Here is a 17,557-nt window from a genome sequence, read left to right as displayed (position 1 = left end):
AAAGAGAGATGACACAAGATATTCGTGAAGCATCAGAGCCGGAAAATGAGGGCCAAGATGAGGGCGACTTTCTATATGAAGACTATCTGACAGGCAAGAGCGCTCTTCTCCTTTTCATCTTCAAGGACCCAATCATCACAGCGGTCACCAAAAAGAGAGTTGCCATCAATAATAGGAGGGGCTTTTCCCTCGCCTTGAAGTAATAGTAGGAGAGTACATGTAGTAGTCGTTAGAATGCTTGGTATATGCAGGTACCTAGCCAACTCGGTGCGCTGGCTAGCAAATCCCATTAATCGTACTAGGTAGGTATCCAAGGAAGTACGAGGTAGTAGGCATGAATGTATCATACATTTTTTTTTTCTTCCTGATTGTGTGTATCGGAACCTGGAAGCACTCGGCTGCCATTGACGCTGATTACATGTACTACATGTATCCCGGTAACCTGAAGCCTCGTCTATTTCTCAGCCAGTTAAAGTGGTGAACAGTTGATTAGACCTTACATATACCTTGCAGGTACCTTTAATGCCCAATATTGCCCAACGGCGCCAACTCTTGCGCTCAAAACTCTCAACCACGTACAATCTCACGGTGTACTCTTTAAGGTTCTAATTAAAAGTACAACCAATTATGCCGAATCGTAGCGACTACACAATAGGCTGGATCTGCGCTCTTAGCACAGAGCAAATCGCCGCAGAGGAATTTCTCGACGAGGAGCATCAGGCTCCGGATGACATACCTCCAACTGATTCCAACCACTATACCTTGGGCTCTATCGGAAAACATAATATCGTCATTACTGTTCTGCCTCGTGATGAGTACGGAATAGCTTCCGCAGCCAACGTAGCTACCAACCTTTTGAGAAGTTTTCCCAATGTTAGGATTGGTCTGCTTGTCGGCATCGGTGGTGGCGCACCAAGTGAGAAGCATGATATTCGCTTGGGGGATGTTGTGGTCAGCGCAGCTTCAGCCAACGATGGAGGTGTTTTCCAGTATGACTTTGGGAAGACAATTCAAGGGGAGAGTTTCCAAAACACTGGGTTTCTAAACATGCCCCCGACGGTACTTCGAACAGCCGTATCAAGTTTAAGAACACAACACAAACGTAAAGGCCACCAACTGGAGGAAGAGATTGACAATGTCCTGAAGAGTAATAAAAGGCTACGGAGAGAGTTTGGGAGACCACAAGCAGACAGCGACAGGCTCTTTAGGCCCGGTGTGGTCCATAATCCAGGTGACTGTGCCACAACATGTGCGCAAGACGAATCAAGTTTAATAATGCGTCGCAAGAGGATTGAAGACGAAGAGGATGACCCTGCTATTCATTATGGTCTGATCGCTTCTGCCAATCAGTTGATGAAAGACGCCTCCATTCGAGATAAGCTATCCGCTGAAAAAGAGGTTTTGTGCTTTGAGATGGAAGCAGCAGGCTTAGTGAACCACTTCCCCTGCCTGGTCATCCGTGGGATATGTGATTACTCCGACTCACACAAAAATAAAGAGTGGCAAGGCTATGCAGCTATGACGGCGGCAGCATACGCGAAAGACTTGATCCGTCAGCTTCACCCAAGCAAGGTTGAAGCTGAACAAAGACTCAGCGAAGTCCTTGATGAAGGTTTGTCATTCTCAACCTATACTTCTTAATGAATAAGACCCATCTATAACAATAACCTCTAGTTCTTGACGCAACAATCGGCATCAAGACGAATGTTCAAGATATACGATCGCAGCTACAGTCGGAAGAAGACTATAAAATTCTAGAGTGGTTAAGCGATTCTGATTACAGTCGTCAGCACAATGACAACATCTACAGACGCCAAAAAGGCACTGGCCAATGGCTCTTGAACTCAAAAGAATACCAAGACTGGTTATCAACAAGTAAGCAAAAGCTATTTTGTCCGGGTATACCTGGGGCTGGGAAGACTATTCTCACTGCAATTGTGATTGATAATTTGCATACCCGGTCCCTGGATGATTCGACCGTTGGTATTGCATATCATTATTGCAACTTCAAGCGCCAAGAAGAGCAAACAGCTGTTAGCTTAATGGCGAGTCTCCTGAAACAGCTTTGTTCCTACCAGAGATCCTTGCCAGACGTTGTAAAGGCTGTCCATAAAAAGCACAGAGTCAATAAAACCCGACCATCTCTCGAGGACATCTCAATCGCTCTTCAGTCTGTCGCTAGTATATATTCCAAAGTCTTTATCGCAATCGACGCACTTGATGAATGTCAGCCTACAGAGCGATCTGTATTCCTTTCTAAGCTCTTTGATCTTCAAGCTAAGGCTGAGATTAATATTTTCGCAACTTCACGTCCAATTTTGGAGGTTGAGAAGTTTTTCAATGGATGCCAATCCATAGACATCGTTGCTACCCAGGATGATGTATACAAATACATCGATGGAAATATATCTCAACTTCCCAGTTTCCAACATAATCCCGACCTCAAGGACCTGATTGGGATGGAAATTTCAACAAGTGTTCGCGGAATGTCAGTATTCGATTCAAACTAGACCCTCAACCAAGGGCTGCGCTAACATTCTTCCAGGTTTCTCTTAGCACAACTCTACCTCAAGTCACTCGATGATAAATTAACGGCAAAAGAAGTGAGAAAAGCACTCGAACGAATCAAGCTGCGGGGGCAGAAAGAAGAAAACTTCAAAATCCTGCGCGACGCGTATGATGATACAGTAGAGCGAATCAAGTCCCAGAAAAATGGCTTCCGCAAACTAGCAGAAAAGACCTTATCCTGGATAAGCCATGCAAAGAGGCAGCTTACGGTGATAGAGCTTCAACATGCTCTTGCAGTAGATCTTGAGATAGACAACGGAGAGATTCCACGAGACTTCGACAATGAAAGTAAACCAGGAATTGACCTCATAGTCTCAGTCTGCTGTGGATTGGTCACAACAGACCAAGACATATCCGACGAAGACGGTCGAGCCATCCGATTGGTTCACTATACAACGCAAGAATACCTGAATCAAGCACGGAAAGAGTGGTTTCCGGAAGCAGAAAAAGGAATCGCCGATGTTTGCGCTGTATATCTCTCATTCGATGTCTTTGAGAGCGGCGTACTTCTGTTTGAAACCAATGCTTCGTATCGGGAAAAGTATGAAGGGGTTGACAAGAGGCTACAGTCGAATCCTTTCTATGCCTATGCAGCTATGAACTGGGGGCACCACGCACGCGAATCAAATACCTCCAGCCGGATTATACGAAAGTTTCTTGCAGATGACAACAAAATTCAAGCTGCAGCCGAAGTCATGCTTCATATGAACCCTGAAGCATTATGGTGCCAAGAATCAGAGGAACATAATAATATAACGGGGCTGTTTCTGGTTTCTGTTTTTGGAGCTACCAGGTTGGCACAAGAGCTGCTAGATACACCAACCACGAGATTAGAAGATAGCCTTGGTACGGCCCTTGTATGCGCGGCATTTGGAGGATACACAAGCTTAGTTAAATTGCTTCTTGGCAAAGGTGCGGATCCAAACACAGTGGACGAGTATGGTGATCCTCTGATCATTTATGCAGTGGAAGGTGGTCATACGGACTTGGTTCGAGCACTTATAACGTATGGTGCCGATCCCAACAAAAAATATAAACACGATGGAAGTTGGATGGCTCTTTTGGAAGCTGTTTCGAACGAGCATCTAACTATTGCTGAGCTACTTCTTGAAAATGGCGCTGATTATACTTCACGCCTGGATACACCTGGCGAGACCTACACAGCCATTGACGTGGCAATACTGCAAGGCAATAAGTGCATGGTTCAACTGTTTCTTGATAAAGTTACTCAACCAATTGAAAAGGCAACGCAAGTCAAAAGAATGGTGCTTTCTTCAGCGGTTGTGTATCAGAATACAGAAGTTGCCCAGTTGGTTTTTGAGAAGGATTCCGGTCTAGATTTAAAGGGGGATTATGGTACGGAGCTGCTTTTTCTAGCAGTAGATGAGGGTCGGAGAAATCGACATATAATCGAACTGCTCCTCGAGAAAGGTGCGAGCCCCAACGTAAACGGCTCTGATGAAACGGAGAGGCCACTGTCAGAAGAAGAACGTGCAGAGAGAGAATGGCTTGCTCAAGAGTTGGACGAATACTTGAATGCTGCATAGCAAAGCTTACAATATACATATCTGTTAGTCCAAATGTACGAATGCAAGCTTAGAGGGAGTTAAAATAGCTGCTCAAGTATAGAGAGCACTTTTGTTGGAGATAGCCGTGGATCTTTTCTATCCTTCATCTCGTCTATCGTGTACCATCTCGCTCGAAAGGCGCGGGAGCGGCTAGCGGGATGTTACCCTATGCGTGGGTGAAGCGCAGGCTTAAGCGCCCGTGAGACGGACAGGGAAATGAAACTGGGCCAAGAAGGACCAGTGTATGGGCAGATGTCGGAATATCGGCGATTCATCTCTATATTACAGTTTCACAGATATTGTGTTCTATTGTTGTCCTTGCGGCGTGAGTTTCTACATATCGGTAGTGTAGATAGTTGTTGGCGTGTAGTTTCTTCTACTATCGTCGCTACTTCGTTCTACTATCGCTACTTTCTTTACTGCTAGAAATTACCTAGATTGAGTAGGTAGGATCACATGTTGCAGCTCGCACTTGAATGATGGCTGAACACTCTCCTAATAGATGAAACTCTTGGCTGTAAAACCACGCTTGTATTACATCATGATACAAAGACGTCTCGTGACTTGAACCGACACCAACAAAGAATTTCTCAAACAAAAACTAGAGTGCCCAATACGCCACTGTTACACAGCCCAAAAAACAGATCAAACGATGCGACAACAAATTCTGAACAGCAGATCAAAAGAGTCGGCAGAGGCGACGAATGACAGCCAGTCGCTTGAGGCTGGCGATGGCGCCTGAGACGCCCAAACAGCAGCTGGTACCACCGCAGTACTAGCCCAAACAATGTTAATTTGCGCGGCGCTTAAACAGATTGGCGGTCTTGCATGAGTACATGCCGCGTACCGAGGATGCAGCACATGGAATCCATTGATGAGCTGCAGTATGCGCAATCTGCGACCATGAGATGGATTCCACAGATTTGCAAGGTATCGTTCGTGTATCCCCAGCTGCTTATCTTTACTAAAAGGGACTTGGACAGTACTTAGCACTCTCGCATGGCCAGATCGGGTCGGCCCTGCAAGCCGCGCTTGTCTCAGCCTATCATCGACTCAGAGACCCTTGTCTGCTGAAACGAGACCTTGGTTCAATTACACAGAATTGTTCGATATGGCAGCCTCTCTATGTTTTCTGCTCGCTCGTGTCGTGTCATGTCGTGGGCTGTTCTGTGGCCTCATTTCGCCAGCCGCCGCATGAATGAATGGCCCAGCGTCTGTCTCACGTCAACCGGCCGCCTCCCATGACCGACCGCCAGAGCGACCGCTTTGTTGCCGTGCTTTTGCTTGCTTGCATGCTGTCGATAGGTTGCCGTTGAAGCCGGCCGGCACTGCGACGTGCTTCAGCTAAAAATGGCTTCTGTTCCCTCTGTCGTGGTGAATTGTGCCTTGTGGTGACTCTTCTTCTCCGTTCCCACCTGCTTTCGTCATATCTTACTCATTCTCTCTCTCTCTCTCTCTCTTTTCTCTCTCTCAGCCCAAGTTACTTTTCGTGCCTGATTGCGTGGGCTTTTTTCTGTTTTACAACTGTGCCGGTTTGCCTAGTGTTGGTTGATTGTTACAGCTTCTGATTGTTCCCACGGGTGAGACGGCATCGATGATGGCAAGGTGAAGAGAAGACAACCGTTTCCTTTATCTTTTTTCTCTTTTTCTTTTGTCATTTCCTTTTTTTTTCTCTCTTGAAATAATAACGACTCTCTTGAACGATTTTCTTTTTCTCTTCTTCTTTAATTCACAGGGGTTGAACGGCGCTGGACGTGATTCACTCTCCTTGATTATCCTCGAGTTGCGAACCTACATCGACAACGACACTCTGCGTTCACATACCCGCTTCGATCTTATTCAGAAAGGACAAAGGGACATATACAAGTCTAATTGGGAACAGCCCATTCGACAATACTCTGCTTGGCAAAATCTGTTCACTGAAGAAAAAATCGGGACCCAAAAAAAGTCAACAGCTGTTCACCAGTTGTTCGTCAGTCCGTCTGGTTTAGCCAACACGCTCGCCCTGCCACCTGGCAACCCATATCTCCCTCTTCTTCTCGCGTTCTCTTCTCTCTTCTCTTTTTCCAAAACAAAAACAAAACAAACTCCGAGCAAACCCTGCGTCACGATCGTATTTTGGTTCAGCTTTTCTCCCACAGAGATCAAAAAGCATCCGTTCCTTGGTATCGTCTCCTGACTCAGTCTTTACTTCTTCGATAACTCAAAACTACCCTCTCGTCGCCAGTTCAAAACAATCAGCAACTTCCAAGAGACGCGTTCCAACCGTGAGAATGGCTCCCAAACCTCACGTCGGCCTCAAGGCCGCGGTGGTTGCAACTCTCGCCACCGTCGCCAGCGGTCACTCTTGGATCGAGCGTGCCTTCAAGGTCGCCCCCAACGGCACCATGATTGGAGCTGAAGGATACGCTCGAGGCTGGGTTCCTCGCACTTCCACTAACCCTCCCTTCGCCGACAGCATCCCTCAGTGGATTCTCCCCGCTGCGGGCCAGAGTGCTTATTCTGGGGATGAGGTGTTGAACAAGTACAAGTTGGATGAGAACCCTCCTTTTCCTATGTTGGAAGCCGCTCCGGGCGACCACATAGCCATTATCCATCTTGAGAACGGTCACACCACTCTTCCCCAGAATCAGCCCAAGAAGCCCCTGAACCGTGGTACTGTCTTCCTCTACGGCACCAGCCAGCCCAAGGAGAGCGAGCGTCTCTTTGATGTCCACCTTGTTTGGAACAAGAAGGGCACTGGCGGCGACGGTCGCGGCGTTCTCCTGGCTACCCGCAACTACGATGATGGCCAGTGTTACCAGCCAAACCCCGGTCCCATCAGCACTGAGCGAGCTGCCAAACTCGCCCCTGAGGGAGCTAACCATGACATTGAGCTTGGATGCCAGTCCACCCTTCAGTTGCCTAGCGACCTCAAGCCTGGTTCCATCTACACCATCTACTGGTACTGGGACTGGCCTGATCTGAACGCCGACGATATCAACTTTGCTGCCACCACCAACGGCCTCTACCCCTGGGCTGGCACGTTCATGCGTGGAGAGAAGGACCCCAACGGCTTCACCATGGCCGCCATCGCCAAGAATGAGAGTTATGCTAGCACCATCGACATCAAGATCACGGGTGACTCTTCTGCCACACACGCCAACCTCATGAGCGAGTTCGTCGATAATCAAGACATTTACACCAAAGCCATCAAGTCTCAGATGACCAGCAACTTTGAGGTCAACATTGATGCCAACGGCGCCGACGACAGCCCAAGTGCAGCTCCTTCAGCTCCTGCGTCCCCTGTCGCTCCCAGTGCAGTTGCTCCTGAGCCCTCCGCAGTTGCTCCTGAGCCCTCCGCAGTTGCTCCTCAGCCCTCTCAGGTGGCACCCACCTCGCCAGCTGGCAACGAGGGCAACGTTCAACACACTGTCACTCGCCTAATCACTGCTGAGCTGTCAACCGTCTGGAAGACACTCTACAGAACAGTGTCAGCCGACCAGGGACCGTCAACCTCAGCCTCGCCAACTGTGGAGCAGCCTCGTCCGACTGTCATCGAGACCGTCACGATGCATGTCCCGGTTGCTGTGGCTGCGCCTACACCCTCGACAACCACTACCACTACAACCACAACTTCGACTAGCACCAGCAGGGTTCATCGCTCTGCTTCCACCGTCATGGTGACCATTACGAAGTACCTGCCTACTGCTACGCCGCCAAGCAATAGTCCAGTTGAGGCACCGACCTCGACCCTGTCGAGCTCCAGTTCTACCGTCGAGCCCATCGACAACCGTCCAACTGTGACGCCGTTCATGCCCATCGTCGCTAGGCGCAACTGGGCTTTCGGCCACCATTAAGTGCTCGTTGAAGGGATTTGGTTTGGATGGTATCTTGTGTGATTTAAGGGGGACATGGTTTGGTAACTTGACCTTCTGTTTTATATCTCGATGCATCTTTTCCGTCCTTTTCACAATATTTTCCTTTTTTTACGCATACACATCGTTTCATTTGGTTTGATGCATTTTCGATAGGGGCCTAGGACAATCTAGCAATCCCGCGGTTTTATTTACGGTTTGGCATTTACGGAATGGGGAACATACAAAAAGGAAACCCTGGGAGGTTTTATATTCCTGTCGTTTAGGCTTTTCTACTCGCTTTCGGTTAAAGTCATATGGCACTCTATGAGGCCCTGGGAATGGACATGCATGCTTTGTTTCATTGATTTTGTTTGAAGTGTCTTTTTTGCACATGATTTTATGCGATGAAGTCATACGTTGTTCGTTGATGATGTGATGCGTGAGATGGCGTTGGATCTGATGATACCTGATTGATGATACCATGGGACGGCCTTTACTGACCTGCTATGCTTTTCGTTCCATATCTTTTATTTTCTTGGACGTCTCTTTTTTCTGCTCTATATAGTACGTACAGACTGCTTTCAATATACTCTACTCTACTCTCGACTCTAGAAATGATACAGTGCTTAATGTGATACAAATGTTACAATCAACACAATATCCAACATCCCAATAAGCTTCACCCACGCAGCGCCCATAAGCGCCTCGGCGTTTCGGAACATCCGCATTCAGCATCAAAAACGTCCCGCGCCAAAAGTGGCTTCACAAGCCCAGAGATGAAGACGCCACGAAACAGGCACCGCACGCTGACAATAGAGGATCTGGTATGGGACCTGAAACCTTGCGCAACCGGAGACAGATCTGCGCGCAATACACAAATTCAAGATTTAATAGATTACTTCTACTAATCCACTACTTGGGGGGTCGCGGGTTGGTATCAAAGTCTCTGAGAGATCCGACGTACTTTTACTTTTTCGCAATGCGTTTTGTTGGTGATTTGGTGATTGAGTCTCTGGCTGTTGGGAAGGCAATTGGTGAGGAATTAGATGAACTACATATGATGTAAGAAGCATTTAACCGCAGTGGCTTGCGATACCAATACGCAAAGGAATGGTGGTTATTCACAAGCTTATTAACGCGGCCAATTTCTCGGGGCGATTTCCATTTCTTTGGAGCAAAGTGGCAGAGCTGCCTAGTGCTAAGGAACTTACGGTTTTTCTTCTTCGTTCCCATATTTTACCTGCGGTGAGCCAAAGTGGGCAAAAGGATGGCTTGCATCTGCAGCAAACCATTGATTTCCAGCATCAAAGAGAACTCGGGCATGACACCGCTGCAAAGCCGCGTAATGGCCCACAATTGTTCCAGAGAAGAATGCTAGATAGAGAAAGCCGTGAAAGGGAAGAAAATGTCATCGGCCGGCGATAATGGCTAAGAAAACACAGCGAATTTGCAGTGCCTGGCAATTTGCGTGGAGTTTGTCCGTGGGATCGGGTTGGTCATACCACCGGCTCCATCATCGCGCATTAGTCTCATCTCTCCATCAAGCAAGAAATCAAAAACGCAGTGAGCGCGAAAAAAAAGACAAAGACAAAGCAAAATAGAGAGAATGCGTGAAAGACAAAAGCTGGCGGCTAAAAGGGCCCATCCTGGACCTGGTCAAACCCACAAAAGAGTTACGCGGGGGGGCTATCGGCGCCAATGAAAGTGCCTCTTTGTTGAAGCCAAGCCAGCGAAGCATCTGTATCTATGGAGTAGAAGCAGCACAGCCCTCTTGCGGACATCTAGAAAGACGTTGGACAAGCAAAGTTGTTCCGGGGGCCGGCCCGGCGTCGATTGAACGGAGTGATTCGAGGATGGAAATGAGCTCAAATGGCTATCACCGTTGGAGTTGTGTGTGTGTGAGCAAGTTTAGGTAATACGCCTGGCATGCTTCATGGTGAGCCTCTATGGAGAAAAGAAAAGCAGAGAGGTCATGTGCGGGAGAAGTTGACAATTATTTTATCTTTTGGTCAAGCTTTTGTCCATCATTCTGTCACAATGGGGCGGAGCAGCAGTAGCATGCCCTTTTTAGCTTCTGGTGGATGCGGGCGGGATGAGATTGACGAGCCTCAAGAGGTCAGACAGGCGGTGATGCTCAGGAACCCTTCCCAGTCAGGCTATCATGATGTCAGCCCGTGAACAATTACTAAGGAAAGTTGTACGGATACGAGCTGATAGTCGCTGTATTGAGTGGTTCAAACTTCGTCTTGCTGCATTAACATTTACTGATATCGTATTGAAACGAGGCTGACGAGCACGGTCGTCGACTGGGCCAATTCGGTCTCTGTGCTTTTTTATTAGTAGCATGTCCAATCCTCCGTACCTGGCAGAAAACGCTCGGATGACGGAAGGGCCGAGACGGCCGTGCGTTGAGGCTGGTGAGCACATGCACCAGGTTCCAGGTGAAGTCTACGTGTTAGAGATGTCGGATCAACCATGTTCGGCATGAATCCCGATCAGCGTGAAACCGAGCATCGCGTCCCTCCGCTGACAGATGCAATTCCAAATCCAAAGACCCGGATTGCAGAAACATGAGGCTGAGCATCGTCGGATTTACGGCCGCTTCAACGCCTAGTGTGTCGTCATGCAAGGCGGCTCCATCTGGCATCGTGCTCGTGCCTTGAAAAGACGGAGAGATGGATTCTGTCGGAGCAGCTCCGTCCGCTCACATCGACGCTAGATACCGTGTGGTGCACTGTATAGCACCCCCATGGATTGGAGTTTGAAGCTGATGTTGGAGCGCCAACAAAGTCCCAACCCAATATAGGCAACTGGCGGCGCGCCACTGCTGGTGCTGTTGCATGGCTCAGGGAAACAATGAAGCCGGTGTCGCTCACAAAAGCTTGTCGCGATGGACGATTGCCAATTCGGCTCAAGGCTGATTTCTGTCCTGATGGATTTGAGCTTATATTGGCGAGACATTGTCGATATGCAGAGTATCAGCTCAAGCTGGAAGCTCTCGCATGAATTGATGCTATTTCCAGAAACATCAACTCCTCACGCGCCCAACACAGACGGTCAGCGCCCTGGCCAGAAAATCAAGGCGACGCAGCATTTCAGAATCGCAACCCCCAGGATGTAACGGTACGCTCGGTAGTGACGGGAAGAATGTCACTCTGCCTGCGATGTGCGCCCCAGGAGCACTCAACTCGAGAGCGGGGGATACTTGGACCCAGACACATCAAGCAAGTCACAGGTTAGCATTTTCCAAGTCCCTGTCCATCAGATCGGACCTCCACCGCCCCGCCTGTCGCACCACAGGGCCGCATGTGAACGATTTCGCAAACATGAGATGGAAACGCGCATTTTGAATCACATGGACAGGGACGAAAAACCCGTGCTGAACCCGGTGCCTATTGCAAAAGCTTTCCAAAATGTTCTGGCTGTCCGATCTGGAACTACCCAGAGACGCTTACGCAGGAGTCGTAGCCAGCCACGATCGCCACCGGGAATGGCACGAAGCCGGAAGCATCCTGGGCGTCCTTTCGCGAACTAAGCAGGGCGAAAAGACAGACCAGGCCAGACCAGGTTTGGGGCCAGTCGCGGAGGTATGCGGCGAGTGGGATGGCGACCAAGAAAAAGAGAAAGGAAAATTTGACAGGTTGAATCTGCGAACAATGCATGTCTCAGAGCTTTGGTGGTAAAGCGGCCGAAAAGCAAGGCACGGCACGGGTCTAGACGTCTTGGGAGTGTTCAAAAATAAATCCGGGCTGGAAATTTGCTCTCCCAGCGCCCGGACTCGTTTCTTTTCCCATCTGATACGGACGGTATGTTGCTCCTATCAATTCAGGTTTTCTTTGCTTTTCTTCTTTCCCAGACCCAGACCACCCAAAGGGATTGATTCCAACGGCAGCACTAACACAGCGGCCGCCCATTAGGTCCAAAGTGGTGCCGTGTCAGCCGTAGCTTAGGCGCATGTCCATTACGTATCGAGTCTGAAGCACTTGAAGCAAGAGGGCTGCACGGCGTGGCTCACAGGCCGGAACTCTGCTTCGAGTCGACCCGCTGTGGCCGAAGCCGAGCCGTTGCGGTGTTCGGTGCCGTCGTCGGCCAGTGGATGGCATGATGTGAACTTATCAGTGGCTCTGGACGTCCGTTTAGACTACTGAGAGTTTGGTGTTGGAGATCCACATGCCCGGTTAATATGGCAGTGCAAAGGCAAGAAGAGCATCGTTTTGCAACTCTGGCGATACGAAATACGCAAGGCAGATACGGGAGATACGAATTCTGGTTGTAGACCTGGCTGGAATCCGGTTCAATCAAGGTGAGGCTGCTGATGTTCATAGCTTACGGCGCAATTGGTGATGTGTTCCAGGCACGTGTGAATAAGGTACTTGTAGTATTCAAGTTCCGAACTGTCGCATGCCAGTCGGGCCAGCTACAGGATACTGTTACTATTTGCGGGCATATTGTGAGACAAGAAAATCCATTGGGTTCATGTTGCCTTGGTTTCAAGCTATTGAACATGCCCTTAATTCACTTTCTATTCTTTTTTTACTCATTCAGCTCCAGCTCTCTTTTTGCTTTTTTGCCCCTGCCGTCGGTAGTGGCGCCACAGCTGCGGGAATCTTGGTCTTGGTGCTGACTCGCCCATGAATTGAGCACTCCGTATTCCGTATTCCGCACTCCGTAGATGCAAATGAATTGACGGCTGCAGTCTGGTGGTAGTGCTGCGACTCTGCATCTGCATCTCAATTCCTGCCTGGATGCAGCTCGTAATACGCAATGCACCTGTGGCTTATTCGCACAGACTGAACAGCCGCATACATGGACTTTAATTGTCCGAGCCGCGCGCACACACTCGTATACAGTAGCTGCTCCTTTTGGGATGCGCACATAATACAGGTCTGCCATGTATCTACTGCAGCTGTCATCAAAGCCCGCATCCTCCGAATGAGCAGACATGTGCGCATGATGATGTCGAACTGCGCCGCAAATCCCCCATTTGATATCCATCAATGTGCGCATCTGATGGACTCAACCTCAACGTTCTATTCAACCCCCGGCTCAACTGCAACGCCGACGGCGCTCAAGAAGCCCAATGGTCTTGCACAGCACCAAAGAGCACCAATTCACGCCCCGTAATACCGGCGCTAGCCCAGTAATACGCCAGAAACCAGCGCGTCGCAGCAGCCACTAGGACGCTGGGGATTGTGGACCCAGCGCCCTCTGGAGGCCCTCTAGACGGCGTTGGTGCATGTTCCGTCACAGCACCTGCGCACACTGTGCCTAATTGAGTTCAAATCAATGGATCGTGCAATGTTTTGCTGCCAGAGGGGGTGTGGCAGCCAAAGAGGGGGGCCGGGGGGGGAAGAGCCCTTGCCTATGTCGCTATTGGGCTGGGCTGGTGTGGGTTAGCACAGTCGCAGCTCGAAAAGCGTCTGGCCCGTCTGCGTACCCCGTACCTCGTCGTGCGGCGCAGGCCCACGCTTCCCGCAGGTCACCCATACCGGCCGCTGCCACAACTAGCCCGAGGGAGGTGGATGCTGCTGAATCGCCCTCCAGTGGTCTTTTAAACAGTCTAGCCCACCACCTGCACTCCGCACTTGAACCATTGATCTGTTCTTGCTCTGCTCTGGCTTCGTTTCTTTTACTTCTTCCCTCCTCCCACGCGCGTTGCTTGCCGCTGTTCGTGAGCCGCGCAACAACACCTGCACGCAGCAATCCTTTGATAGCTGCCTGTTCAGCGTCCGGAGCTGCCGACTCACAGCGCGGCTTGAGGTTTTTTTTTCTTGTATGACCTAGATGGTACACTGAGCAAGGGAAAAAACGACACCCGGGACGGAGCCGGAAAAGAGAACGACGTTCCAGCAAAGAGCGCTTGTAGACCTACGCCCGACTTCAGCCTTGCATGGTGCACTCCCTCCGCTCGCCGACGACTCCGAGCCTGTATCGCTCTGGACTAGAGAACCCAACCGCCGTCGCACGATCCATGCTGCCTGTCTCGCCTGCAATCTAGACGTCGAGTTCACGACCTGCTATCGCCATCCTGCAAAGCCGCCACAATGACTGTCATCGACCAAGTCGCTCACGTCGTCGCCCACGTCGTCGTGAGGGCTGCGACAGAAACTGCTTCTTCGACAACGTCAGACACCACCAGCCCGCAGACTGCTATTCCCTCCAACACAAATAACAGCAACAACAACAACAAGGGCGGCGGCTCCAGCTCGCCGCTGCTCTTCTTTGTAGCCCTCGGTTTTGGTGTCGTCTTCACAAACTTGTGGTGAGTATTTGCAGTCGGCCTAGAAACATGATTTACACACCTCCTTCCCAATTGATCTCCTCCTACCACCCTTGCTAGTATCCTCGTCTAATAACGTACCTGTAGGATCATCGTCGGTGTCAAGTACTGCTTTAGATATAATGCTCGCAACCGGGCGCGCATGACCAACGAAGATGGCGAGCCCATCACGCTCGAGAACATGCCTCGCCCTCACCGGAGAAGGCGAGAAAAGAAGCTCATGACCATGGACGAGGTCAACGACAAGTTCCCCATGATGAAGTACAAGACTTGGGTTTCACAACGTGCTCGAGAAGGCTTGCCCACATCTGGAGGAGTTGAAGCGCCCAGTCGGCCCAACAGCGTTCACAACGCAGACGGAGCCATTCCTGACCTTGCTCCGAAAGAACGCGCCTCGGCTGAGGTTCGTGCCCTCGACGAGGCTACACCTGCCACCAAGACCGAACCCGCCAAAGAAACCACCGTAAAGGAAGATGACGACAAGAAGGACGTTACGGTTGTCGGCGAAACGGCAGAAGACGGACCCGTGAAGCCCCATGGCAACTTGAAGCGAACAACAACCGAAGAAGAAGAGGATGAGGAGGACGACGAGGACGACGAACAAATCACCGCCGCTCTGCCACCGGAACTTCTCAACACATCTGGCGATACTTGCGCTATTTGCATCGATACCCTCGAAGACGACGATGACGTCCGTGGACTGACCTGTGGCCATACTTTCCACGCAGTGTGTGTCGACCCTTGGTTGACTAGCCGCCGTGCATGCTGCCCGCTGTGCAAAGCCGATTACTACGTCCCGAAGCCCAGACCCAACCCTGAAGGCGATGCCGCCGCCGCTGGCAATTCCGCCAACCTCGATCCGCGCCAGAACTCCCGAATGAACCTGCCCATGGGTCTATCAACAGCCTGGTTCCGGTCTTCAAGTAACCGCAACAACAGCAACAGCAATAGCAACAATGACAACTCAAGAGCTCCGTCTTCTTTGCTACGGTTCCCCCGGCGACGGGTGCAGGAGGTGGCGCTTGATGCGACATCACAAGCTCAACAGGCTCAGACAGCAACCAATGCTACAGAGACATCTCAGCCGTCTCCTCCCGTCACCATGCTTTCGTCTGTCCGACATGCCATCCGCTTTGGACGTACAGTCGAGCCGTCACCACGGATGAACGCGGAGGCAGTGACCCCAGCGCAGCTGGAGGCCGGCACTCGTCCAACAACTACTGCTACATAATGCAGCGGATTGCGCCTTTGCATTTATTCTTTTTTTGTTTCAGTTTAACGTCCCCACACGATCTACTTATCACGCAACGATGGTATTCTCTCTCTTACAACATATGTGTTGAGCACACCCGTCACCAGCTCGAATCGTATCATCCACCCGGTTTGGAATTTATCTCGCATTATGACAGCATTTCTGATTTTTCGCCCCCTTTTATACGTGTATTTAGCCATGCCAAGGCGGATGCACAAACGTCGTCGAAGTGGACTGCAACGTATATATACGCTCATAAAGGGGCACCCAAGGTAAGACAGTTCTTTAAAATATGGTTAGCTATGGGAAATAGGACGGCAGGGAAGGGGGCGACGCACGGTTCTTATGTATGAAGGAGCCCATGTACGAATGGTTTTTTGCTCTCTGCTTTTGGGCCCTACATTGGGCTGGTTATTTTTTTTTTCTTATCCACGGAGCTCCGAGCGTGTCAAAGACGGAGGTGAAATGGGACATGAGCGGCGGAGTTGGGCGGCTATAGTGGCTTCTCTTGGCAGCTCGATGTTAGCAATAAAGCATCAGTGAAGAAGTGTTGATGTTTCGTTGAAATTGTGACTTGTGTGATGTTGTATTTCGTATATGTTGCCTTTGGTATGGCGACTATACAAGTATCGGTTCAACTTGCTGTGACCGATCGACTTTAACGTATGAGACTGATGAGATTCTAATTTTGAAGGACTGAACCTTTCATATACCAGCACTGCTTATTGACCAAAGATACTAATTAAGAGTGCCTTGTCGAAGATGATATTCGTAAACTCATCCAAATTGATAAGACTCCAGATTCTTGGTGCCATGGTTTCCTAGCTTTTTAATCACATCTCTATATTATCATATATGAAAAATGCTTTGTAGACCCAATGCCATTGCCCAGGCTCTTGTTGACATTCAAAATACCATCCTGTATCCAAAGTCTCATCACACAAGAAAAACGCAAAAGAAACTCGCTATAAAAACGACCCCTTCTGAAACCTGCCCCCGAAATTCGCAGACTTGTTAATCAGCTCCCTCCTCTGCGTCGACGTGATCCTCCCACCGACCGCCATGTCCTTTTCCCTATCAAACGCCCTCTTGCTCGGATCGTCCTCCTCCTCCTCATCAGGTTTCCCGCCGACCGCTGTCGCGGCCTTTTTTCCTCCTTGATGTTCTTCGAGGAGCGTCTTGCCTCGTTGAGCTTGGATGTTTGCCGCGAGGGCCTCGTCGCGACGAGCTTTTCTTTGTTGTTCCTCGGAGAGATTGGATGCGCCATCGGACGTGGATGATGTGCGTCCGAGGACGGAGTCTTGTAGACGCTTGAGTTTCTCTTCTGGTGTTTCGGTCCATATGGATGGCGCGCCGGGGACGGTTGAGGAAGAGGGTTTTGGTTTGGAAGAGAATTTGCGGGCGCGGATGCGGGTGGTGTCGCGCTCGGAGAAGGTGGATGAGGAGGGCGGAGGAGCGAGCATCCAGTCGTCGCGCTTAGGAGCGTCGTCTTCGAGAGATGCAGGGAGTGATGGCCCGATTTGACGACGAGGGGCGGAGGCTGATGGGAGGGATGGGCCGAAGTCGTCGTCAGAGTCTGAAGAGTCGGAGTCGAGGTTTGTGTTGGCGCTGGGGTTTGGATTGGCGCCGGGAGGAGGAGCTGGGCCTGTATCCGAATCGGAGTCGGAGAGGTTGATTTCGTCGTCGTTGTTGTTTGCGGCGAGATGTGGTGGGAGAGAAGGCCCTACTGTTCGTGCCGCCGCCGCGGCAGCAGGCATTTTCGGTGCGTAGTCGTCCTCGGAGTCTGATCCGGAGGCATTGAGGTCTATCTCGTCTTGGTTCTGTAGGGAGTCTTCGCGACGGGCATGTTTGTTTGATGTGGTTGACGTATCATCGTCTGTGTCGTCGCGGCTCCTTTTTAGTTGAGGCGGGAGTTGGGGGCCTATAGACGACATTCTCTGATTTGATTGGTTTGTTCTCTCCGTTTGCAGTATTTTTATTTGTTTGTTGGAAAGGAATTTGATGGAGACGTGGTTTGTAGGTGAAGGAGTTGGGAAGCTTGGAGCAGAGA

At 50.2% G+C, this 17,557-nt stretch overlaps 6 protein-coding genes across 6 annotated transcripts; 3 read left to right on the top strand and 3 right to left on the bottom strand.

Annotated features, from left to right (window-relative positions):
- Positions 1–39: 39 nt before the first annotated feature.
- On the bottom strand, positions 40–337 carry M431DRAFT_436856 (hypothetical protein). The gene has a single exon (XM_024915152.1). The coding sequence runs from the start codon at positions 288–290 to the stop codon at positions 72–74; it is 219 nt and encodes a 72-aa protein (XP_024774738.1). The 5' UTR covers positions 291–337; the 3' UTR covers positions 40–71.
- Positions 338–593: 256 nt separating this feature from the next.
- On the top strand, positions 594–4,233 carry M431DRAFT_508483 (hypothetical protein). The gene is made up of 4 exons (XM_024919114.1): positions 594–1,612; positions 1,675–2,488; positions 2,546–3,480; positions 3,535–4,233. Exons 1-4 carry the CDS (start codon positions 628–630, stop codon positions 4,113–4,115), a joined length of 3,315 nt encoding a protein of 1,104 aa, XP_024774737.1. The 5' UTR covers positions 594–627; the 3' UTR covers positions 4,116–4,233.
- Positions 4,234–6,691: 2,458 nt separating this feature from the next.
- Positions 6,692–7,468, top strand: M431DRAFT_43060 (hypothetical protein; the record flags this gene model as incomplete). The annotated part of the gene is made up of 1 exon (XM_024915096.1): positions 6,692–7,468. A coding segment is annotated over one exon (777 nt), but the record flags the coding sequence as incomplete, so codon positions are not given.
- A 4,935-nt stretch (positions 7,469–12,403) lies between these two features.
- Positions 12,404–13,318, bottom strand: M431DRAFT_436752 (hypothetical protein). Its single transcript, XM_024915151.1, has one exon. It carries the CDS (start codon positions 12,980–12,982, stop codon positions 12,509–12,511), a length of 474 nt encoding a protein of 157 aa, XP_024774735.1. The 5' UTR covers positions 12,983–13,318; the 3' UTR covers positions 12,404–12,508.
- A 258-nt stretch (positions 13,319–13,576) lies between these two features.
- On the top strand, positions 13,577–15,979 carry M431DRAFT_116296 (hypothetical protein). The gene is made up of 2 exons (XM_024911957.1): positions 13,577–14,237; positions 14,343–15,979. Exons 1-2 carry the CDS (start codon positions 14,020–14,022, stop codon positions 15,484–15,486), a joined length of 1,362 nt encoding a protein of 453 aa, XP_024774734.1. The 5' UTR covers positions 13,577–14,019; the 3' UTR covers positions 15,487–15,979.
- Positions 15,980–16,227: 248 nt separating this feature from the next.
- Positions 16,228–17,547, bottom strand: M431DRAFT_508476 (hypothetical protein). The gene has a single exon (XM_024919113.1). It carries the CDS (start codon positions 17,439–17,441, stop codon positions 16,473–16,475), a length of 969 nt encoding a protein of 322 aa, XP_024774733.1. The 5' UTR covers positions 17,442–17,547; the 3' UTR covers positions 16,228–16,472.
- Positions 17,548–17,557: the final 10 nt, after the last annotated feature.

Source organism: Trichoderma harzianum (genome assembly GCF_003025095.1).
Source record: "Trichoderma harzianum CBS 226.95 unplaced genomic scaffold M431scaffold_6, whole genome shotgun sequence".
Lineage (NCBI taxonomy): Eukaryota > Fungi > Ascomycota > Sordariomycetes > Hypocreales > Hypocreaceae > Trichoderma > Trichoderma harzianum.
Note: the sequence above shows the minus strand (reverse complement) of the source record. Positions and strands in the feature narration are given on the sequence as shown.

Bases quoted from the DNA above. Each gene is read 5' to 3' on its own strand.
- M431DRAFT_116296 (XM_024911957.1), top strand. From the start codon at position 14,020: ATGACTGTCATCGACCAAGTCGCTCACGTCGTCGCCCACGTCGTCGTG. The intron at 14,238-14,342 runs GTGAGTATTTGC...ACGTACCTGTAG, and splicing joins GTCGTCTTCACAAACTTGTG to GATCATCGTCGGTGTCAAGT.
- M431DRAFT_436752 (XM_024915151.1), bottom strand. From the start codon at position 12,982: ATGCGCACATTGATGGATATCAAATGGGGGATTTGCGGCGCAGTTCGA.
- M431DRAFT_508483 (XM_024919114.1), top strand. From the start codon at position 628: ATGCCGAATCGTAGCGACTACACAATAGGCTGGATCTGCGCTCTTAGC. The intron at 1,613-1,674 runs GTTTGTCATTCT...AATAACCTCTAG, and splicing joins CAGCGAAGTCCTTGATGAAG to TTCTTGACGCAACAATCGGC. The intron at 2,489-2,545 runs GTCAGTATTCGA...ACATTCTTCCAG, and splicing joins TCAACAAGTGTTCGCGGAAT to GTTTCTCTTAGCACAACTCT.
- M431DRAFT_436856 (XM_024915152.1), bottom strand. From the start codon at position 290: ATGGGATTTGCTAGCCAGCGCACCGAGTTGGCTAGGTACCTGCATATA.
- M431DRAFT_508476 (XM_024919113.1), bottom strand. From the start codon at position 17,441: ATGTCGTCTATAGGCCCCCAACTCCCGCCTCAACTAAAAAGGAGCCGC.